The following is a 24,545-nucleotide window of genomic DNA, read 5'->3' on the forward strand; positions in this document are numbered from 1 at the left end:
GAGAGAGTGAGATATCTGTGAGGTTCGAATGGAGCCCACAGATGTTAGAACACCACACAGTTTGGGACAACGGAGGAGGAGCTGATACTGAGGTAGAAAATAGTGACGTGGAGCTCAGAGCTGAGGGAGGATGAGGGGCAAAATGTGAGACGTAAGGAGAGGCGATAACAGGTGAGGGGTTAGGAGGAGGTAGATTTAAGGAGGTGGAGTGAATTGGCAATGAAGTTGTTAAAAAATGACGATTGATGGAAACACGAACATGAATTACAAACTGGGATTTAAAAACTTTTTAAGTCAAAGATGTGATTAAAGACATTACATGAGGGATGTGGTGAAGAGAATGGAGAAAAGGAACACCACAGTGGGACGTGTTGGACACGGGATGGAAGAAAGGTCGAATTGAAAAATTTGAAGAAGAAGAGTAATGAAGGGAAACACGTGGTTTCGGGAGGTGTCACGTGACAGGTTAAAGGAACAAAAAAAATAATATGAGGTAATGGAAGGTTGAAGAAAAATCGCGAATGTGGGTCGGCAAAAGTGGATGGAAGATCGGCAGGAAGAAGAAGAGTCGGTACAGGAAGTGACGTGGCGACGTCGGGAATAATGTGAGGGAAAGGATTGTTTTTGTTGGATTTGTTTTTTGTTCGATGAAACAGAGGGTGAAGTTCAGGGGGATCGAAGGGAGAAATGAGAAAATATAAACTGATGTTAACAAGGAGAAAATACAATAAACACGATTACGAACACAAACGGGGAGAAGGGTCGGCCTCAAGGAAACACGAGATGAAAAGACGACGAAAACTCTATGATTATCAAGTTTTAACAAGAAGAAGAATCACGTGGGTCGCGCATGCGCACTGATCGCCTCGTTTGAATCGAGGACACAACGGTTTCTCCACCTGCCGTTGATGGATCGAGTGAGTTCGTCGGTTTAAACTTCATGTTTAAAAACCGTTGAGTGATTCATACTGACGGATGTGATGTCGATGTTTGAAGTATTGAACGGTGGAGACATGACAAGTGCAGAAGAGTTTTCAGTCGAAGCGGCAATGATCGGGTCAGTCTGCGTTTTGGCGGGAATCCGAGAAATCGGGCCTAATTAATTCAAGGTCCAGTGTAAGTTCATTGTGTGCATCCTTGTGTGAGTGTAAATAAAAAGAGTGATGACGGCGGGACACAAGGATTGGAAGAGACTTATGAAGGAAGAGGACATTTGGCCCATCGAGCCTGTGTTACAGGTGATGTTTTCACCCCTGTCTGGTTGTGTATGAACAGGATATCTCAAAACGTTGTGAACGGATTCAAATAAAATGTCGTGGACACGTTGTGTGTGTGATGAGGACAAATTGATCCAATTTTGGTTCAGATCCAGATCCAGGTACGTCCTACCTGTGTGATATAAAAGGTGAACTATTCAGCCTAGCGGAGGTGTGCGCTCTACCGAGTGTCCGTGCAGTGTGAGAATGTCCTTTTCTTGATCCTGAGCGTCTGATTATCCTTGAGTATGGATTTTGAGATATCCTGATGAAAGTTAAGTCCGTCATCAATCACAACACCAAGGTTTTTCTCTCTTTGGACATCCTGAATAGTGACGTCACTCGTGTGGTACCCACTCTTACTGTTTTACCTTCCAACATGCAGGACCTTGTGTTTGGTTTCATTGAAAGGCAGTTTCCAGGTGGTGGACCATTCCTGCGTCTTGTTTAAATCACCTTGAAGCGTGTCTGCTTGATCCTGATTGTTAACTGGACCCATCATTTTCGTGTCATCAGCAAAAATGTACACAAAGTTCTTGATCATTTGTGGGTGATCGTTAATAGAGATGAGAAACAAAAGCGGTCCGAGTACACGACTCCTTGGAAGACCAACTTTTATAGGACTCCAGCTTGAGCTCTTTGCCTTCTTGTAAGGAATGCTCCAATCCGAGGAAGGAGTTGTCCTCCGATACCAAGTGATGCAATCTCCATCAACAGTGTCTTGTGTGGAAACAGCATCAAATGCTAAGCTAAGTCTAAACGCTAAGTCTAAACAGAAAATATCCACTGCATGTCCCTCGTAAACATGTGACACTTGTGACATGCACGATCTTCTCCACCTAAAACCATGCTGACCATCTGTGAAGAGGTTGTGGGTCATCACGTGTGTTGTTCTGCCATCTCTGATTATATCCCCCCCGTCAGCACTTTACCAACCATTGATGTCAAACTTCCAGGGCAGTAGTTCTCAGGAGCTTACTTCCTGTCTTATGAATGTGTGGTGATACAGAGTCGCCATTTTCCAATCCTGTGGAAGGACCTCTTCATCGAGAGACTTTGGGAGATCATCAGTGGAGGTTCTGCAATGACATGACCTCTCTCTATTTCAAACATCTTCGATGAATACAGTCCGTCCTGCAAACTTTGAGCTCTTTCGGCCAGAAGCTTTTTTCTAACTGTCTCTGTGATGTTTGGGGCGGCACCCAACTCAGGGCCTTGAAAGTGCTGCTCCATTATGGGTACATTGCACAGGTCCTCATCAGTGAATGCACTGCTGAAGAAGCCATTCAATATGTCTGCTTTCTCACCATCTGTTCCAGATAACTTTCCAGAGGGGTCTGCACCATTGCGATTTGAACTCGGATTCCGAGCTGAGCTTGATTCGTCCTCTTGGCAGTTTTGTCGAGTCAGGCGCCGTGATTTGTTTCCTTCCTCGGTGTATCTTTCAAAGTGTAACACACCGTCAGTAGTTGTGTACCTTCTGCATGCTTTGTACCTTTTTGCGTCACTGTGCCACGGCTTCCCTGGAGATGTCAGGGTTTCTCCAGATACCCTTCTGAGACGAGGCTACGGGATTTGGAATGCATCCTTCCACACTCTGTTTGAAATGCTGCCTGAAAAAGCTCCAAGATTCACGACAGCTCACGTAAGCAAGATGATCCACCCATTGGATCTCCTCAAGCATTTGATTCACACGATCAAAATTTCCCTTATTCGGTTTAAGTTTGGGTGATGTTGCTGACTCACGTACACTTAGCTCCACAACTTTGCAGCAGTGGTCGTTACGAGGTATCCTGTGTAATTAACTGTCTCCTGTTTGTTTGTAAGTAGATCCACGACAACGAAGCAGAAGTTGCAACTCGTCTCCACGAGTGTTCATCTTCTGGTTTGGGGTTCGGTGCACACGGACAACGGATCGGCAAGAGGATAAACACCCGTCAAAAATATCAGGTTGGAATTATTTTAATCGAAATGTTCAAGGAGACTGGAAGACATTATGTTTCAATTTATTTTAACACACTTCACGTTATTTCAAAACACTACACGAACAAATGTGATCGGATTTTTTATTTTTAAATCTTCTGGGATGTTTCGTTTTGACCTTACAGCCTCTTCAGCATGCCAGAATCTGAAACCTCGGCCTAGCGTCAGGTGTACTTCTATCTTCGTTTTTTGTAAGACCCTCTGCTCATGTAGATGAGCACTCGTTTTACACTGTGTGTGTTTACACATTACGTGCAGTGAGTTTCACCCACTTGTGCGTTGTATTTTTTATTTATTTTAAAGTTTCTGCACTTCGCCCACGAAGCCCGTTTGCAGGTCATTGTCTCCAATTCCAAAAGAAGAGACGTAATTCCTCTTTTATGAAAAATGTTTTTCAAGTTTTGTTTGTCCTGAAAAATAGACGTGAGAGAGCACACAGTTGTGTGAAAAAAATTGTCCTTTAAATCCCTTCTAAAATGGTCCTTCGGAAGGGGGTCAGACAAATACACACTGTGTTTTACATTGGCAGATTCTGACCTCCAGAGAGATCGGGTTAAACTAATTTATAACACGATATCTCAGAACATTCTGGACGGATTCGGATGAAACTTGGTGGACAGGTTGGGTGTGTGAATTCGAAAGGAGGAATTGATTCAATTTTGGTGAAAATCTGGATCGGGATTCAACAATTTTTTTCAGTGATTCTTCACCATTGAGAAATATGGTGAAACTAATATTTAGTGTTGTGGTTCTGCAAAAGCTCATGCCTCGAAGGCAATGGCACCCAACATGCAGTGATCCCCAGGCAATTATTTCATTAGTATTTGTGTAGTTAGTCCTCCCCTCATGTCTCGTGAGTTAATGGGATGAAGTGTGTTGCGTGGGTCTCGAAGTTAAGTCGAATGAATATCTCTGATTCCAACTCTGATCCCTACTCTAACCCTGTCCTTTTTTCCACAGTACATAACAAGCATGCAAGCACACACGCCTTCAATGGGAAATTGTTTATAACCACACCACGATGCCTCCCGTGGCTCGGATCATCCACATCCCCCTGCACACTAAACAACTTGCCCCGGGATTTATGCGCCATTATTTCATTCAAATCTGCCCGCCAATTCCCAACCGGCACCTCAGCTTTCTCTGCACCTCACGAACCAAATCTCACCACTTTGACGACAAACGCCTACCACACACGGGAAAAATATTCCCGCATCCCCTCGTAGCTCTGCATTGCTGCATTTCACAACTCTATTTTGAGGATCACCGCGCGGCATCGGATTGTCCTCGGCCCCGCGCGATGCTCGACCACGCAACGGACGCTAATAACTCCACCGCATCTCACGAGGAACGTCCCAGGTGAGCGTCCGGAATTAATGCAGCCCTCATCCAGTTGTCTGACCACGACAAGACCAGGGGCAACGAGGAGGGGTAGCAAGAAGGGCGATCCGAGAGTTTGGTTCGGGTCGCAGGTGTGCATTTTGGCTCATGAAGAAGCCTGTGGGTGGCGGAGAAAGTCCGCTGCCATTCCGACATTCAGACTGCAGTCGGTGCACGTTCAAGGCCAGAAGGCCGGCTCTGGGAGCATGCCCCATGTTAATTAAGGAGGTCTGAGCTGTGCTGAACGTGAGAGGCATCTGAGACAGTTTTCGGTCCCGGAGCCTGGCAGGGCGTGGCTCGGGCTGCTGTGACCCAATAGAGGAGCAGAATTTGGGCCACAGCACGTCGCTTTCCAGTCCTCGCCGCACCCTTTGCTTGAGGCTTATAAAAGGTGTAGCACGGAGCCGTTAGAGCCTCCTCCCTCTTCTTCAGAACATTATTTGTGTGTGATTGCGGTCCACAGTGCGCTTCTTCTTCTGCAAGGACCTGATCCAAGGCGAATGCCATCTTTCGAGACTCCCTTCCGTGCTGTCGACATCCTGCCAGCCTCGCGCAGCCAGACAGACCAGTGTGGAGCCACGACGTTGCCACGGGCCCCGGCGAATATATCGGCAGGAGATAACGCCCCATATTACGAGGTGGGAATGCTCAGGCGGAGCATCCCACAGAGGTACACGCTACCCTTACAGACCTTTACACGACCTACAGACCCTCTATCCCGTCTTCTGTGGACGCACAACAACGTTACTGACTCGCAATCCATTTTCCTCTTGCACGACACTGCACCCCTCACGTCGCCTACATAGCACCTCCTCACTCCAACACTGTAGATACCGGTATCTTTCCCACTACCACTCCCAAAGCGTCCTTGGCCACGTTTGTCAGTCGACCGCACCAGGTATTTCGAGGGTGCTCATCCTAACCTTTTTCTTTCTTTCTTGGCTCTCCAACTTTCCTCAGGTGTGTGTGGTTGTGTGATTGCACCTGTTCTCGAGTAAGTAAGATTGTAGAAGATCATCGGGATAATCCTGCTCTGTCTTCTTTTGTAATTTACCTTTTGTCGCACCCCACAAATTCCTTGCTATCCCCTGCTGTACATAAAAATACACTCATTCAATGTGCCACATACGTTTCCTCGCTTGATTGTAAATCAATGTGTTGTGTAGAAATGTACCCAGGTCGTTTTCTTGTTTTCTTCCATTGTTCCAGAATGGTCCGCACCCTAGTTTAGCCGTGACCATCTGATTCCTTGCCGGTACGTGCTTGGCAGTTACGCTCGGCTGCACCTGATCTGGTAAGGTAATCCGGTTTGACCAAGTGCGTACCGAGGGCGTGTTCCCCGGTTTTTAGATCACGTGAGCTTTTGGTAAACGGTATTTAATAGATGGAGAACTCTAAGTCACTGAGTCATGTGGTCGAGTTATTGGTGTTCACGGTCAATTAACGACCCGCCACGTCACGAAGGTATTCGTGTGCGACGGCCTGCGATTCCGGAGAGTCTGGTGGGAACCCGAGGTAGTTCAACCCTCGTGGTCTTCGCCCCCGACCCCGGGTAAGCCACAAAAGCACGATATCTCAAAAAGTTGTGGACGGATTCGGATGAAACTTGGTGTGTTCGTGTGGATGAAAGTTGTGGACCGTTTGGGTGTGTGGCGACGACGAATTGATTCGATATTGGTGAAGATCTGGATCTGGATAGGAGAATTATTTAATTTTTCACGTGATTCTTGACCAATGAGAGACAGGATCAAAATCGATACAGCACTGATGACATGATATTTTTTAAATGTAATTGGTCCGATATGTTGTCATGGATCAGGCATTGCGTTGGGGAGGTATATGCTGTTCCGAGTTCCGTTCTAGTTAACCTCCGCCATCGAAAATCGGAGATTACTGTTTTCACCCCTTTCTGTTTGTTTGTTTGTTTGTGAACAGTATTACTGAAAAACTCCTCGACGGATTTCGACGAAACTCTGTGGGGAGGGGGGGGGTTAGGTATGGTCCAAGTATCATGCCATTTAAGATCTTGGACTTGGTCCCCCTCCCCAAAATAGAGAAATTTTTTTTTTTTTTGCATTTCTCCATGTTTTAAGTGATTTCCAACCCCCCCCCCCAAAAAAAAAAATGGGGAAAAGAACTATAACTCGTCAGCACTGTTGACATCATATTTCATGAATAAGATATAAGGTTCACTTGAGTGACCCAGCAGTATTGGCGGCGGAGGTTTTGCACTCTCCCGAGTGCTCCCCCTCCAGTTAACCTCCGCCATCTAAGATGGACGGAGGTTACTGTTTTCACCCCTGTCTGTTTGTTTGTTTGTTTGTTTGTGAACAGTATTATGGAAAAACTCCTGGACGGATTTCGACAAAACTTGGTGGGGGCAGGGGAGGATTAGATATGGTCCAAGGATCATGGAATTAGATTTTTGACTTGGTCCAAAGTCCAATACGGATGCTATGGCTGCCATTTTGAAAAAGTATTTGAATTTTTGTTTTTGCATTTCCACATGTTTTAAGTGATTTCCAACCAAAAAAAAATTGTTGGAGAAAAACAAAAACAAAATTATGCACCTTTTTTTCAAAAAAATTTCGATTTTATTTGAAAAATATTTGATGTTTTTTTTTTCCATTTCTACATGTTTTAAGTGATTTCCAACCCCCCCAAAAAAATTGTCAGAGAAAAACAAAAACAAAATTATGCACCTTTTTTTCAAAAAAATTTCGATTTTATTTGAAAAATGTTTGATTTTTTTTTTTTTGCATTTCTACATGTTTTAAGTGATTTCCAACCCCCCCCCCCCCCAAAAAAAAATTGTTAGAGGAAAAAAAAAAATTTTTGCATTTTTTTTCAAAAAAGATTTCGATTTTACTTTTTTGACATTTCTACATGTGCGTCGATGTAGTTTAGTTTATTCAATCGTGGTTCAGTAGAGTCTGGTCCGTTTTGACCTACAATGAATAGGATATCGGGTTCACTTCAGTGACCCAGCAGTTATTGACGTCGGAGGTTTTGCACTCTACCGAGTGCTCCCCTTCTAGTTATTCCTGTTTTTCTCTTTTTGTTTTTCGTCAATCTGTTTTTCATCATTTTTTCTGTCCCAAACCATATCCTGCTGTGTTGAATCGTTTAACTTGTGTCCCAAGTGAAGTCGTGCCTACTGGTGATAGTTGGAGTGTGATTTCCCTTTGTTTGTTGCCTCGTTTTCACTCCTTTTATCCCAGGTGTTGTTCCTTTTGATCCCTCAGCTCAATCCATTTTTCATCCTCCCTCAAAAGTACAAACAACATATCTCTCCATCTGCACTCAGAAAAAAACAACCCAACAACCAACAACAACAACATCAGGAAAATAACCCAAACTCTTATCTCAGTGTTCAGTTACTCATTTCCCTATTCCTTCTTCTCATCAACATCCCCAAACTAAATCTTCCCTGAAGAAGGAGAAAAAGACATACAATGTTATCGCCTCCATGGTTTTCGCTGTCCGGAGTTAAAGGGACAACTCGTGTTCACAAGATTTTGATTTCTGCCCAACTGACTTGAGTGGTCATGTGACATGGAAGATTGCGTACAATTGGGTGATTCGGTCATGAATATTAATGATGTGCGTTACTTCGTCATATTGTGGAAGATTGTTGGTCACGTGACACGTGTGATGTTTTCCTTTGGGAATGCAAATTTCATACAGAATGGATTCAATGTTCGGATATTTTTTGCATAATCAAACAATGTAACATTCACTAATATTTATTTATCTCTGAAAGAAATTATATAACTGTAGACAATAACAAACAACTAAGATTATTTATAACTAACATGGCCGCCAGTTGGCCATCTTTGATCAGATTGCAAAATAAATTGAGATGCACGTGCGTGTACCATCATGTACTGTGCTTGTGCCAAGTTTGAACAGAATCGGACTGTACGTGTCCCAGAAATGGTTTGCCAGTCAACCATCTTGGATCTGATATCGAAAAAAAGTGACATTCATATGTAAGCCATCATTCCTTATCAGTACGACAAGTTTGAACAAGATTGGTAAATGCATGTCTGAGAGATGGTTGAGGACCTTGAGCACCTTGCAGAAATATGGGGGGGGGACACATCTCAGACAGAGCAGGAGGACGAGGACTGAGAGGAGATGACAGAAGACAGAAAGACCATCGACCTGTCTGCAGTGAGAGAGTGAGAGACCCAAAGCCCAAAGACTCGGCCTCATCGCGGGAGATTCCAATGATCTGGAATGCCTTGGTTTCCACAGCGTGAAACCGAGAAAGGTGAGAGGCGGGAGTACCAGCCCAGAATGGACAGCAATCCTCCATCAGGCTGCAGATGAAAGCTTTGTGTGTCGGCAGGAGCTCAGGTGGGCCGAGGAAGGACTTTGCATGACGGAGGATTCCCAGTCTGCAACTTGCTTTGGAGGCCAGCTTCGAAAAGTGGCTTCCCCAGGAAAGGTCATGGCAGATGGTGAGACCCAGATGCTTGAATGAGAGCACTTCTTCAAGAGGATGGGAGGGGGGGGGGGGTTCCAGACTGTCCTTTCGGAGAGACATCGTGAGATTTGTCAGGATTGAAAGACATATATCACGTGTTGGACGAGCTTGTGATTTTATCCAGATGAGCAGACAGTGAACTGGCTGCCGCTTGCCGATCTGAGGGATAACAGATGGTACTGTAGAGGGTGAAGTCATCAACAAAGAGATAAAGAGAATTTTCCAGAGAGTCAGAGAGATCATTGATGAAAACCATAAAATGAACAGAGCCCAGAACGCTGCCTTGAGGAATCCCAGCATGGACAAGAAGAGAGGATGAGAGAAATCCATGAAGGGTCACATGTTGGCTGCGACAGAAGAGGAAGTCTGTGAGCCTTGTGTGGAGATGGCCTTGGATACCATCGGAAGAGAGTTGGGTGAGCAGGGCAGAGTGCCAGACTGTGTCGAAAGGACGTGATATGTTTCGGGAGGTGGCTCTGATTTCTTGTCTGACATTGAGGACCTCCATCCATTGTTGGGAAAGCAGGAGCAGCAAGTCCAAGGAAGAGTGACCTGGTCTGAATCCAAATTGATGATCGGAAATCAGGCCATTGGAGTAAAGGAAGAATTTAATGTCTGAAGCGATGATGGATTCCATAACCTTGCTGATGATTGGGATAAGGCTGATTGGTCTGTTGTTGCAGGGATCTGTTTTTGCACCTTTTTATGCAGGGTGGTAATATTTGCTGATTTCCACGCAGATGGCAGATGACCTTGAGCAAATGAGAGGATGAACAGAACAGAGAGAGGGTGAGCAAGAGCAGAGGAGCAGGTTTTTAGGACACGCGAGCTGATACCGCCTGGACCGGTTACAGAATCTGAGTCGAGGTTTTGACAGCAAGCTCTCCACCTTGTCAGGAGAAAAGGACACAGAGTCCAGGGACAGTTGGATGCAACTGGGTAAGGTGGGTACAGAAAGCGATGGGTTTCAGACACAAGATTTCGATGCAAACATGGAGTTGAGGAATTCAGCCTTTTCACGTGCAATCTCAGCAGTGTGGCCATTTGAGGGAAGGGAGGGGATGGAGGGGGAACATACACCAGAAACAGACTTTCCCAGACACCACCAGGATTTGGAAGACAGATTTGAGAATTCAGACTTGAGATGAGAAAGATGTTGTTTTCTGGCTCTCCTGAGGGTACACACACTTGTTCCGAGCTTTATGGAAGGAACAGAGATTACATTCAGTTGGATTTGCCTTCCATGAGGTGAGGGCATGTTGTTTCAGGACAACTACCTCGCCACATGCTTCAGTGTACCATGGGCACGAGGAAGGGTAGGACAACTGAAGACGAGAGGGGATAAATCTGTGCATGAGAGAGAGCAAGTTTCTTTGAAATAATTCCCAGGATGAGTTGTTGTCAGAGGAAGTAGCGATGGGAGACCAGATTCAAAGTTTGATGGCTGCTTGAAGTCCCTGCCAGTCGGCTTGAGTGAAATGCCAGACTCAACGGCGGTGAGCTGGTTGTCTAATCACAGCCAGAGAGATGTCTTGTTTGACAACCATGTGGTCAGATGAACCGATTGGAGCGGAGGAAGAACAGCAGATATTTTCAGGGAAATTGGTCAAAATCAGATCCAGAAGAGATGGAGTACAGTCGGTTGAGACCCGGGTCGGGAAGTTGACCGATTGTGTCAGTTGGAGTCCAAGGACAGTTTGGGTTTGAAAAAGATTTTATATAATTATTATATGTAGACTTGGACGAGCTAGATATCAGTATTAAATGGAGATGAAGATAGATTTCATTATTAGACTCAGAAATGGGTTGAAAAGAGTGCGCCGCGTGCGAACTGTAAGTCGTTGGCATTTGGTGTGTTGTTCCAATATCCCCCCCACCCCCCACCCCTCCGGGTGCGGCATTCCTGTAGCGGCGCCATCGTGTTGGTTATGCTTCTGGTCTCCGGAACAGTAGGTGGGGGTTGTCGCTGTGCTGCACACGTTCCGTGCTGTCAAGTGGTAGTGGTGATCTGTTTTTCTCCACCCCGGGCACGGCACGGGTATCGGTGCTTGTGCTGACTTTTGTGAAGACGCATTCTTGCAGTGAAAGATGTGGCTGTGGATTTTACAGGCGGTCGTGGCTTGGTTTAACCTCAGGAATAGAGAAACAGGGAAGGAATAAAGTTCGAGATATAATCAGCCCAATCGATGAGATCCACACAACGCACTTTGCCCTGTTTGTCCCATGAGACAAGAGGGAACGGACGATCTGTACGTGTATTAATGAAATAACTCTCTGGGGGACCACTGTATGGTTGATGCCATCGCGTTGGAGGGATGCGGTTCTTGGAACCGCAACAATATTTTTGTCTAATTTATCATTTCCCTTCCTTTCTGTTTTTCGTGGTTTTCGGTGGGTTGGCAGAATACCTTTTTATCCCTTTATGACCCTCTTACTACCTTTTTTAAACAAGAGGAAACAGAAAACAGTTCTTATCTGGATGAGAAATTTGTTTTTGATGTTTTTCTGTTTACTCACCTGACACTTGGATTCCTTTAATTGCTTGGTCCTTCAGGGTAGGTGATGGAGCCAGCAGGAATCGGTCCAAGATTACCCTGCAACCCGAGTTCATCTCAACAAAACCAAGTCTCAGTTATCCAACATGTTCTGAAACACCAGCAATCTGGACTACGGACTGAACCGATAGGCGAACAACACGAACAAAAACGCGAACAAATTGAGGGGAAACATCCACAAGCTGAACGGATACTCTCACAATCTCAACATCACAGCCAGAAAATCAAACGGAAACACGATGAATCTGAACAAAAAAACCAGGAAGTCAAACTCCAACAAAGGGAACAGAAACACAGAGAAATCAAACAGAGATATCAGGGAACCGGACAAAAACACCTGCAAGTTGAACAGGCAATCTCTCAAAAAGCCTCAGACTTTGCAACAACTCTTTCTCTACCAGGTGCTTCTCAGCCACAAAAATCGCCAGGAACACCACATGCGCTGAATGACCAGCAATCCAAACTCCGAGGTGAAGAGAGACAACTGGAATCTCAGCACAGAGTGGAAGAGATAAGCAAGGAAACCGAACAGAGACGACAGAGGTCCGATGAAATTCGCCGGCGAATTGAACAGGTAATGCAACAAGACTCCTCATTCTTGTCTACACGATATGGAGTCAATCCAAGTACTCTACCAGGTCCGTCTCAGGCAAACACATCCCCACTTACAGTAACTGCTTTGAAACAACAGCTGTCCAAACACGAAGGACAAAAGAGACATCATGAACTTCTACAGAGAGATGAACTGACAAAAGAGAAAATCAATCAGAATGACAAGCTTATCGAAAAAAAATGCCGTGGAGTTGAACATGCAATCCAAGAGGTCACCAACACCTTGCAAACAAAATATGGAGTCAATCCAAGTGTTCCTCAACCAGGTCCGTCTCAACAAAACACAAGCCAAGTTCAACTTTTTGCTCTGCAAAATCAACTGCGCAAACTGAAAGATAAAGAGAGATATCAGAAACATTTACAGAAAGACAAAAAGAAACAAAGGGAGATCGAAAAACAATGCTGTGGAGTTGAACAAGAAATCCAAAATGTAACCTTAAGCTTGCAAACAAAATATGGAGTCAATCCAAGTATTCCTCTACCAGGTCCGTCTCAGCAAAACACAAGCCAACTTAAACTTTCTGCTCTTCAAGGTAAACTGTGCAAACTCCTCGAGGAAGAGAGACGTCAACAAGATTTACAGAAAGACAAAAAGAGACAAACGAAGATCGAAAGAAAATGCCTTGTAGTTGAACATGCAATTCAAAATGTAACCTTAACCTTGCAAACAAAATACGGAGTTAATCCAAGAATTTCTCAACCAGGTCCATCTCAGCAAAACACAAACCAAGTGAAACTTTCTGTTCTGCAAGATCAACTGTGTAAACTCCAAGATGAAGTGAAACGTCAGGAAGATTTACAGAAAGACAAAAACAGACAAACACAGATCCAACAGAAATGTCTGCAAATTGAACAGGCAATTCAAGACAAAACCTTCGACTTTCCAACCGGAAATGAAGTCAATCCAAGTACCGCTCCACCAGGTACGTCTCAGGTGAATAAATCCCCACTTATGCCATCTGTACTGGAACACCAGGAGTCCAAACTCCCTCATGAAGAGAGACAACAGGAATCTCAAAGCAGAATGGAACAGATATGCAAGGAAACCGAACAGAGATCACAGTCCTCCATTGAAAAACGCCGGCGAATTGACCAGGCAATCCAACAGAAAACCTCAAACTTGCGGACAAAATACGGGATCAATCCAAGTTCTCCCAAACCAGGTTTGGATCAGGCAAACACATCACCACCTTCACTAACTCTTTTGAAACACCATCTGTTCGAACTCGAAGGTGACGTGAGATGTCATGAATTTGAACAGAGAGACGAACAGAGAAAAGAGAAAATTAAACAGAGAGACGTGCATGTCAGACAAAAATGCCTTGGAGTTGAACATGCAATCCAACACGAAACCTTCATCTTGCAAACAAAATATGGAGTCAATCCAAGTATTTCTCAACCAGGTCCATCTCAACAAAACACAAGCAAAGATAAACTTTCTGTTCTGAAAGAGCAACTGCCCAAACTCCGAGATGAAGAGAGACGTCATCAACATTTACAGAAAGACGAAAGACAAAGGCAGATCAAACAGAAATGTCTGCAAATTGAGCAGGAAATTCAACCACACAAAACCTTCGTCGTGTCAACTGTGTATGAAGTCAGTCCAAGTACCCCTCCACCAGGTATATCTCAGGAAAATAAATCCCCACTTACACCATCTGTGCTGGAACACCAGGTGTCCAAAATCCCTCGTGAAGACGGACAACAGGAATCTCAACGCAGAATGGAACTGATATGTAAGGAAACCGTACAGAGACCAAAGTCCTCCGATGAAAAACGCCGGCGAATTGAACAGGCAATGCAACAGAAAACCTCAATGTTGCACACAAAATACGGGGTCAATCCAGGAACTCCTCCACCAGGTACGTCTCGGGCAAACACTTCCCTACTTACATTACCTGTTCTGAAACACCAGCTACCTGAATTCGGAGGTGAAATGATCTTTCATGAATCTCTACGGAGAGACGAACAGAGACAAGAGAAAATCGATCAGACATTCAAGCAGATGGAACAAAAATGCCTGCAAATTGAACAAGCAATCCAACACATCTGCGTGTTGCAAACAAAATTTGAAGTCATCGAAGGAGGCGCTGGGACCACAGCGAGGTCTTGTTCTTCAAGGGAGGATCCGAGTGCCGAGTCACCTTTGAATCAGGACGCGGTGTCTCATTGGGTTTAAACCCCAAATGCTCTCTTCCCTCTCAACCAGACGTAAAAGGATCACCCTCTCCAAGTTCATCACCGAAAGAGTCACCCTCACCGAAACCACCACCAATGTCTTCCCAGGAAGTCATAAATAAAGAAATAATATAAATAGGGGAAGAGAACGAAAATAATAATAAGAAGGGGTGCAATCTAAATCGACAACGAGTTGGGAGGGGAAGAGTGAGTGAGTTGTGGAGGAAGTGAGAATGAATACAAAAACTTTGTTTTTTACCAAGAGGAAACAGAAAACAGTTCTACTCAAGATGAGAAGTTTGTTTTTGAGGTTATACTGTTTACTCACCTGACACTTCTTTTCAATGCTTGGTCCTTCAGGATAGGTGATGGAGTCAGCAGGAAACTGACCAAGACGACCCCACAACCGAAGTGCATCTCAAGAAAACCTAGTCCCAGTTATCCAACATGTCCTGAAACACCAGCAATTTGTACTACGGACTGAACCCATCGGCGAACAACACGAACAGAAACACGAACATTGAGTGGAGACATCCTCAGGCTGAGTAGATAATCCCGCAAGCTCAACATTCAACATCACCACCACAGACAGTAAAACCAACGAAAACACGAACAAGTCTTCCTCTGAGGTGAACAAAGAAACCTGGCAGTCAAACTCCAGCAAATGGGAGGGAAATACCAGGAAATCGAGATGTATGAATATCGAACAGACATCTGCATATCGAACAGAGACCCCTGCATATCGAACAGAGACTCCTGCGATTTGGACCGGAGATCCATCAGCAAGCCTTCGATTTGTGTACAACATGCAGGGTCAATCAAACTGCTCCTCCACCACCAGGTACATCTCAGCCAAATGACAAGAACCAAAATCTAATCGGTTCGGCTTTTCTTATCACCTCCTCAACTCATCCACCTCCTTTCTTTGTCTGAATCCTCCACAACTTTCTGAAATATCGTGCAAGTATTGTTTTTAGATGCTTTGTGTTGGCTTCATGGTAAAGGTGGTGGGTTTGGGATCCGAGGGTCCTGAGTTCAAATCCCTCTTGTCCATTTAATTAATACCAGGGGGCCTGTCATCCTTGTGAGGTGGTAAAATGAGTACCAGCTTCACTGCTTGCTGGGATGATTGAGCCATTTCAGTATCCTGTGTCAGAGTTGTGACACCTCCAGGATTGTTCCCAATAGCCCAGGAGACTGCTGTGGCACCTATGATTCTCTGTTCAGAGTGTGGTCCTGATGGATGTACTGTGTTCTTTTTGACCCTGTCTCTCAATGGTGTCGACTGAAGTATTGGTTCACTTGTCAGTAAGTGACCACTATATTCGTTATGGGTGTGTGTCTTTCTGTCTGTCTGTCTATCTGTCCCGAGCATAGCTCCGTGGGTTTTGATCCGATCCTGATAAAATTTCGGTGGGAGGTTTATATCATGATCTAGTTGTGTTTTCCTGAGAATGGGCGTTGTGCGCCCATTTTGGGAGCAGCCACGCCCAAAAAACATGTGTTTTTAGGGGGTAGCCGATTTCAAGTCACATCTTCTCCGAGGAGGTTTGTCGAATCTGGCAGAGGTTTCGGGATTTGGTTAGCCCAATGGCATCTGCATAGCCCTACGGAGTTGGATTTTTCATTTTCGTCCCAAGGTCAAGGTCACCAACTTAGAAAATGTCAAAAAAATCAATAAATTTGGCATCGAGCTCCTTGGGTTTTCAACTGTTTCGAATGAAAGTTGCTGTGCAAGTCGTGCTCTTCAGGTACTTCAACTTTCATCATTTACGTTTTTCCCGATTCCCGCGAGTTTGCCCGTGGCGTCCCCTCGAAGGTCAAAAAATGAAAAAGGTTAACTGTGTACATTGCTCCTAAACCATCGCCGCCTCCAGACTTGTCCATTTAAAAAAATTATTGTATCCAGATCCGATCTTCAGAAAAATCTATTCAGTTCGTCTTTGTCATACACCCAACCTGTCCACCAAACTTCGTCCGAATCCGTCTGCAACCTTTTGAGATATCGTGCTCACAGACAAACAGACCAACAAACAGAAGAGAGAGAGAGAGAGAGAGAGAGAGAGAGAGAGAGAGAGAGAGAGAGAGAGAGAGAGAGAGAGAGAAGAGAGAGAGAGGTTAAAACATAACCTCCGTCTATCTTCGGTGGTGGTGGGAAAGATCTTGACACGATAAAAATAAGCCATTAATCCAGAGAGAGGATGTTGTGACTCATTTTGCTCGTTCCTGTTCCTGAAGTACCCAGCTCTGGGTTTGCATCGTTCCACAACCACAACGAATCGCTTGAACCATCACTTTCTCTTTCAGGAAGATTCAACAATCTTCAACTGAACGTGTCCCTTGGCTCCTTTAACTCGAACCACCCTCGACATCGAACTTTACAGCAATTAACTCAACCAATAATTCCTGATCGAGGTCACTTGTTAATTTGGAGGCAGGATGAGCGTGGTTACGTGTTTGTTTGGAGGCTGGATGAGCGTGGTCACGTGTTTATTTCAAGGCAGAATGGGCGTGGTCACGTGTTTGTTTGGAGGCAGGATTCACTGGATCATGGGGTGTGGCGCTGCCGATACCTGTGCGGGAGGACGAAAGTCCGAGTCTTCAGTCTTGTTGTGGACGTGGAGGGGGCGGAATCGCACTCCTGAACACCAATTTTTGTGGGGCTGGGTTTTGGTGGCGAGCACGACCGCCAGGGGGAGCAGTAGAGTCGTTTCCACCGAACGCACCGGAATTTAGGTCGTGACCCTCGGATAAGTCCGAAAGGCACGGGCCCCTTACAGGACCATGAATCGCCAATAATTCGACCACGTGGGGTAGGGTTAATTGCCAACTTCAATATACCTAAGTATCGACGCGGCAAAGCTTACCGGGGAATTCACACCCTCGACAGGCTTCGAGCGGAACGAGCCGTTACTGTGCTCAAATTGTGTGTAACCCGAGCGGATTGTTACTGAGGCCTGTCGTGATTCAATGTCCAAATTAACAATTTACTGCTTCGCTATTTCCCAACACGCCCCATGCTAAGCCAATGAAAGAAACACAGAAACGAGCTGGAACATTTAACAAGAGGGGAATTTATTTACAACAATAATCGGGGAGGGGAACATAGAGCAGAGTTATCACGAATAATGAAAGGTACCAAATATACAAGCAATTCCTTAAACAATTCTACTTAGAGACAGGGCCCACGGTCACACACAAATAACCAGAAAGAGATGGACCTCGAGTTTTTTATTGTCCCTTCAGCTCGGAGGGAAGACGAGCTGGGGGGAGAGAACATGCTGGCTACCTGGCCGCGTTTGCGCGGCTCGACGTCCGCACATTCCTGGAGCACCAGCCGCCAAAGAACGGACCAGGGCAGCCGAACCCAGAGGAGGAGAGACGAGGTGATCTCCCGTGATGAGATGGTCGACCGCTTGTAGTAATGCCCCAGACGAGACGCCTCGGATGCGTGCGATGCAGTCTGCCGCAGACCGAGACAGAAGCGCGCTGGAGCAACGAGACGCAATCTTCAATGGATCCTCTTCGTTATTTTGGGGCGCGGTCCGCTCCCCCGTTGCCTGCTCTCATTGGGTGGACGGCGTGTCGCGGCTCCACCTTCTTGCAAAGGACGGCCCAGGCTCTGGTCCACGCGTCGCCCATTGGGCGGAAAATGACGCATACCCTTATTTGGCGCGCAGCCAGAACGAAACGCTTCGTGACCATATTTGGTGCGAAATCCACACCACCTGGAGCATGGAATTCCGTACACGCCCGCATGTTGGCGAGCGCACGAAGAGCGCCGACAATGCCGTGAGCAGTGTGTTGTTTTGTCGTTGTTGGTGATGTAAAAATCCTCACTATAAAATAATTCACAGTGCACGTACAATTAATCACCCATTAAACATAGGATGGGACCCGACCAAGAAACACATACTTACCGATATAATTGATCTATAAGGACCTGAATGTTGAGTGCTCATGGCTTCCAGATTCGTAACAATATAGCACGATATCTCAAAAAGTTTGGGACAGATTTGGATGAAACTTGGTGGACAGGTTGGGTGTATGGCAAGGACGAATTGATTTCAAAAATGTAATGGGCCCGTTATGTTCTCATGGATCAGGCATTGCGCGGCGGAGGTATACGCTCTACCGAGTTACCTTCTAGTTATTCCGGTTTTCCACTTCTTGTTTTTCGTCAGTTTGTTTTTCATCAGTTTTTCTGTCCCAAACCATATCCTGCTTTGTTGAATCGTTTAATTTGTGTCTCGAGTTAAGTCAGGCCGACTGGTGATAGTTGGAGTGTGATTTCCCTTTGTTGTTTTTGCCTCGTTTTCACTCCTTTTATCCCAGGTATTGTTGCTTTTGATCCCTCAGCTCAATCCATTTCCCATCCTCCCTCAAAAATACAAACGATATATCTCTCCATCTGCACTCAGAAAAAAACAACCCAACAACAACAACATCAGGAAAATAATCCAAACTCTTATCTCAGTGCTCAGTTACTCATTTCCCTGTTCCTTCTTCTTTTCAACATCCCCAAACTGAATCTTCACTGAACAAGGACAAAAAGACATAAAATGTGATAACCTCCATGGTTTTCGCTGTACGGAGTGAAAGGGACAACTCGTATTTACAAGATTTAGATTTTTGCCCAACTGACTTGAGTGGTCATGTGACATGGAAGATTGTGTTCAATTGGGTTATTCGGTCATAAATATTAACGATGTGGGTTACTAGTCATATTGTGGGTCACGTGACACGTATGATGTTTTTGATTGGGAATGCAAATTTCGCACAGAATGGAATCAATGTTCATATATTTTGTGGGAGACAAACTGAATCACACAAACAGTGTAACATTTAATAGTTTTTGTTTATTTATGTCTGATATGTTTTATGATTTATTTATGTCTGATAGAAATCCAGAAATGCTTCGGGACACGTTTAAGTAACGAAATGTCTGGCAGTCAACCATCTTGGATCTGATCTCGAAAAAATATGACATTCATGTGTAAGCAATCATTCCTTATCAGTGCGCCAAGTTTGAACAAGATTTGTGAATGCATGTCTGAGAGATGGTTGAGGAGGACCTTGATCGCCCTGTGGAAATATGAGGGGGATAGAGGGGGGGCAGGCCCGAGAGCAGACGGTAGAATGCAGAAAGACCACCGACCTGCCTGCAGTGAGAAAGCCAAAGACTCAACCTCATCATGGGAGATACCAATGATCCCAAATGCCTTGGTTTCCACAGCGTGAAGCTGAGAAATGTTATAGGCGGAAGTACCAGCCCAGAGCGCATAGCAGTACTCCATCAGGCTATGGACAAAAGCTTTGTACATGGTCAGGAGCTCAGGTGTGCCGACGAAGGATTTTGCACGACGGAGGATTCCCAGTCAGCGAATGGCTTTTGAGGTCAGGTTGGAAATGTGGCTTTCCCAGGAATGATCATGGCAGATAGCGAAACCCAGAAACTTGAATGAAAGCACGTCTTCAAGAGGATTGTTGAGAACGTAGATGGGTTGGGGGGGGGAGGGAGTTTCAAGACGGTCCTTTCAGGGAGACATAGAGTGTGAGATTTGTCAGGATTGAAAGACATATTTCACGTGTTGGACCAGCTCGTGATTTTATCCAAATCTGCAGAGAGCGAAGAAACTGCTGCATGCCCATGTGAGGGATGGCAGGTGGTACGGCAGAGGGTGGAGTCATCAGCAAAGAGATAAAGAGGATTTTCTTGAGTTTCAGAGAGATCATTGATGAAAACCAGAAAAAGAACAGGGCCCTGAAAGACTGCCTTGAGGAACCCCAGCGGGACAGGAAGAGGAGATGAAAGAACTCCATTGAGGGCCACACGTTGACTGCAACAGGAGAGGAAGTCTGGAAGCCATGAGTGGAGATAACCTTGGATACCATAGGAAGAGAGTTTGGTGAGCAGGGCAGTGTGCCAGAGCGAATCGAAAGCACGTGATATGTCCAGGGAAATGGCTCTGATTTCTTGTCCGGCAATGAGGATCCCCATCCAATGTTGGGAGAGAAGAAGCAGCATACCCAGGGTGTAGTGACCTGATCTGAATCCAAATTATGCCGTTGAAGAAGAGGAAGCATTTAATGTCTGAAGCGATGATGGATTCCAAAACCTGGCTGATGATTAGGAGAAGGCTGATTGGTCTGTCGTTGTCGGGAGCTGTTTTTGCACCTCTTTTATGCAGGGCAGTAATGTTTGCTGATTTCCAAGCAGATGCCAGATGACTTTGAGCAAATGAGACGGTGAATAGAACAGAGAGAGGGTGAGCAAGAGCAGTGGAGCAGGTTTTAGGACACGTGGGCTAATGCCTGCTGGACCGGTTGCAGAATCTGAGTCGAGGTTTGACAGCAGGCTCTCCACCTTGTCAGGAGAAAGGACACAGATTCCAGGGACAGTTGGTGCGACTGGGTAAGGTGGGTACGGAAAGCGATGGGTTTCAGACACAAGATGTGGAAACAAACACAGAGATGAGACATTCAGCTTTTTCACGTGCGGTATCAGCTGTGCGGATATTTGAGGTATGGAGGGGGTATTTGAGACATACACCAGAAACAGATCTAACTTGACACCTCCAGGATTTGGAGGAGGGAGACAGGTTTGAGAGTTCAGACTTGAGATTCAAAAGTTGTTGTTTTCTGGCTCTCCTGAGGGGAGATACACGCTTGTTCCGAGTTTTGTGGAAGGAACTGAGATTACCCTCAGTGAGATTTGCCTTCCATGAGGTGAAGGGAAGGTGTTTCAGGACAACTGCCTCACGACACACTTCAGTGTACCATGGGAGGGATTTCGGGTAGGATAACTGAAGACCAGAGGGGATAAATCTGTGCATGAGAGAGAGAGGGCAAGTTTCTTGGAAAGAATTTTGATGTCAGAGGAAGTACGGATGGGAGACCAGTCTAGAAGCTTGATTTCTGCTTGAAGTGCCTGCCAGTCAGCCTGAATGAAATGAAGCAGAGGAAGACAAGCAGATATTTTCAGGGAAATTGGAAGTTGGTCCATCTTTTCGGAGAGCGAGATATAAATTGAGTCATCACTGTTTGGTGGACGGCACCACACACATATAAACATGAGGTGGGAGTGAAGGGGAAGCCGCAGCCAGAAGTATTCCTGGGGATGTGGGGGAGTGCAGTGCATGGTGAGTGTGGAATCATCTTTGATGAAGAGCAACTCCTCCACCAGGATGAGGCTCACGTCTGTTATACCGGAGGAGGGAGTAACCAGGGAGAGATACTTGGGAGTCAGAGATATCTTGGAGGAGGAAAGTTTCTGTTCGGCAGATTATGTCTGCTTTGTCAGTGGCAACCTGTATGGAGAGATCTGAAAGGTTTGAGCGAAGGCCCCGGATATTTGAGGTCCACACTGTTGAGGAAGAGGGAGGGAGGAGGCTTTGATGGGATGGTAGGAGGAGGGGGGGAGAGATTAGAAAGGTTATTGAAAGAGTGTGGTAGATTGCAGAAGAGCTGGGGAGAGGGTGGGATGAGGAGAAAAGGCTCGGTGGGGATGGGTTGAGGTACAGTGAGGAGTAGTAAGAGAGGGGACAGAGGGCAGTTGAAGATTGTAGGAGGTGGAGTGATGAGATGGAAGAGAGAGAGTGGGGGAAGGAGGCAGTTTTGTGGATGTTCGGGAGGGCAACTTTAGCAAGGGGAAGTGAGGGGAAAGATTGGAGGGGAAGAGAGAGTTGAGGGAGAAGGGTGAGAGGGAAGCTTGGATGGGGAAGTGTGAAGGTTGCTTTGAGAGGGAGGGAGACGAGAGCAGGCACGGCCAAGGTGCAGGAGGGCGATGTGAGAGGTGGGGAGAGGGGAAGGATGAGACTTTGTCGAGGTATGGTGAAGAAGGGAGCGGTGGGGGAAGGTACAAGATTTGATGGGTTGGGAAGAGGAGGAAGTGTTCTGAGAGGAAGGAAGGAGCATGTATGTGATGATGAGTGTACTGATTGAGAGAGTGAGATATCTGTGAGGTTAGAATGGAGCCCACAGATGTTAGAACACCACACAGTTTGGGACAACGGAGGAGGAGCTGATACTGACGCAGAAGACAGTGACGTGGTGCTCAGAGCTGAGGGAGGATGAGGGGCAAGATGGGAGACGTAAGGAGAGGGGATAACAGGTGAGGGGTTAGGAGGAGGTAGATTTAAGGAGGTGGAGTGAATTGGCACTGAAGTTGGAAAAAAATGACGATTGATGGAAAAACAAACATGAATTAGAAACTGGGATTTTAAAACTTTTTAAGTGAGAGATGTGATTAAAGACATTTCATGAGGGATGCAATGAAGAGAATGGAAAAAAAGGAATATAATTGTGGGACGGGATGAAGGAAAGGTCGAATTGAAACAAGTCTGTGAAGAAGAAGAAGAGTAGTGTATTGTGATACAATAACGAGAACCACGTGGTGAAAGAGGAAGTTGCAATATATTTGAAGAGACCCGTGATTTATTTTATTTTTGATTAAGATTAGGAAAAGGAAAGGTTGATTAAAAAAATCGTCGAGGTGTTTGGTGAATTTTTAGTCAGCAAAAGTAGTAGATGGTAGATCGTCAGAAGGAAGAAAAGAGTCGGTACAGGAAGTGACGTGGCGACGTCGGGGATAATGTGAGGGAGAAGATTGTTTTTTTCTTTTTAGACGAAGCAGAGGCGACAGATGAGAGGGACAGGAGGGTGGAGGGAGAAGTGGAGAAAATAATATGGAATAGGCAAAGCCCAGAAGCGAACGTTGAATTCTTCTTACATTCGCTTCTTAAATATATCAAATTAAACAGTCTGTTTGCTATGAAAAAATAAATATTACCTTAACATTACCTTCACATCAACAACTACACCGCCTGGAACAGGATCTCATCTAAAAAAAATGAATACTAGATTGAACGTAGAATTCTTCTTACATTTGCTTCTGACTTTACCGATAACTTGTTCACAACTGAATACGCAATTTCCGGTTACTTCGGCCTGGATTCGGGATCAGCGATCAAATAACGTAAATCACGATTAAAAAATATTTTTTGATGATGCGGGAGATATATTTATTAAAATCAGTGGAGGAAATATACACCATGTCTGATATTTGGGTCTTTCATGTCTCCCACGATGCCTTTATCTCCCGGCATGCATCATTCCCCATGACAAAAACCAGAAACAAAAAAAAACCAGAAGCAGAAAAAAAATGGAAGCAAAAGGGTCATAGCCAATGACACGGATTCCAAATTGCCAGGGTATTGTGTTGTTGTTTCCTATTCTCTCATGTGCACACGTTAAGTAATATTCACAAGATAGAAATATAACCCAATCGTGTTTATACACCGCACAGCGTTTCAAAAAAACCGGAAGCAAAAGGGTCATAGCCAACGACACGGATTCCAAATTGCCAGGGGTATTGTGTTGTGTTGTTTCCTATTCTCTCATGTGCACGCGTTCAGGATGAAGCTCACTTCGTTCGTTATAAACTGATGTTAATAAGGAGAAAATACAACAAATACGATCATGTACACAAACGGGGAGAAGGGTAGGCCTCAAGGAAACACGAGATGAAAAGACGACGAAAACTCAACAATTAGCACAAGTTTTAACACATTTCCGAACTAGAAACACACAGGAAACACAGAGAAAACTTTGAGAAAGTCGGTAGAGATCTTGAAAAGGAACCGCCACTGTCACTTATAATCCGGTGTTGATAAATTTGTTGGTGTTGGTGTGGCACAGGCATGATGGACCGAATGGCCTCCACCTCCATCCAATTTCATTGTGTTTCTTTTTCTAGGACGGAGGAAACAGGAAGAAAACAACAACAAACAAGGTTTCATGACACTCGGGAGAGGGTACACCTCCACCAGGCTGAACAGGTTCCGTTTTGTATCCCACTAATCGGCCGGATCTGAATTCGGTCCTGAACCCAAATCAAATCGACTTGTTCTTGTCACATAACCAAGTTTTGTGTAAACTCATCCACAACCTTGAGAGACAGCAAAAATACATCAATTAATATTGATCGTGGTATGGATCTGTCTAAAGGGTTAAAATGGGTTTAGTTTATAATAGTTATTTCGTGGTGCATGTTCAGCATCATTGAACATAATAAATGTATGTGACAAG

At 45.2% G+C, this 24,545-nt stretch overlaps 1 protein-coding gene across 17 annotated transcripts in view; it reads left to right on the top strand.

Annotated features, from left to right (window-relative positions):
* The first annotated feature begins 556 nt into the window (after positions 1–556).
* LOC147006671 (uncharacterized) overlaps positions 557–24,545 on the top strand; it is a 35,993-nt gene continuing 12,004 nt past the window's right edge. For 4 of the 17 annotated variants that reach the window (XM_085868197.1, XM_085868199.1, XM_085868200.1 and 1 more), the window contains exons 1-5: positions 557–2,901; positions 3,087–3,206; positions 5,829–5,913; positions 11,666–15,297; positions 24,214–24,446. In XM_085868197.1, coding sequence (XP_085724323.1) covers positions 11,674–14,457 — 2,784 coding nt within the window. In that variant the 5' untranslated portion in view covers positions 557–2,901; positions 3,087–3,206; positions 5,829–5,913; positions 11,666–11,673 and the 3' untranslated portion in view covers positions 14,458–15,297; positions 24,214–24,446. Of the gene's footprint in view, positions 2,902–3,083; positions 3,207–5,828; positions 6,582–11,665; positions 15,298–24,213; positions 24,447–24,545 lie in introns of those variants that run through there. The other 13 variants (XM_085868202.1, XM_085868206.1, XM_085868207.1 and 10 more) reach the window with 13 other exon arrangements.

This window comes from Eptatretus burgeri, unplaced genomic scaffold, assembly GCF_056783735.1.
Source record: "Eptatretus burgeri isolate ZD-2024b unplaced genomic scaffold, Ebu_testis_v1 Ebu_testis_scaffold_3157, whole genome shotgun sequence".
In the NCBI taxonomy this organism is placed as follows: Eukaryota; Metazoa; Chordata; class Myxini; order Myxiniformes; family Myxinidae; genus Eptatretus; species Eptatretus burgeri.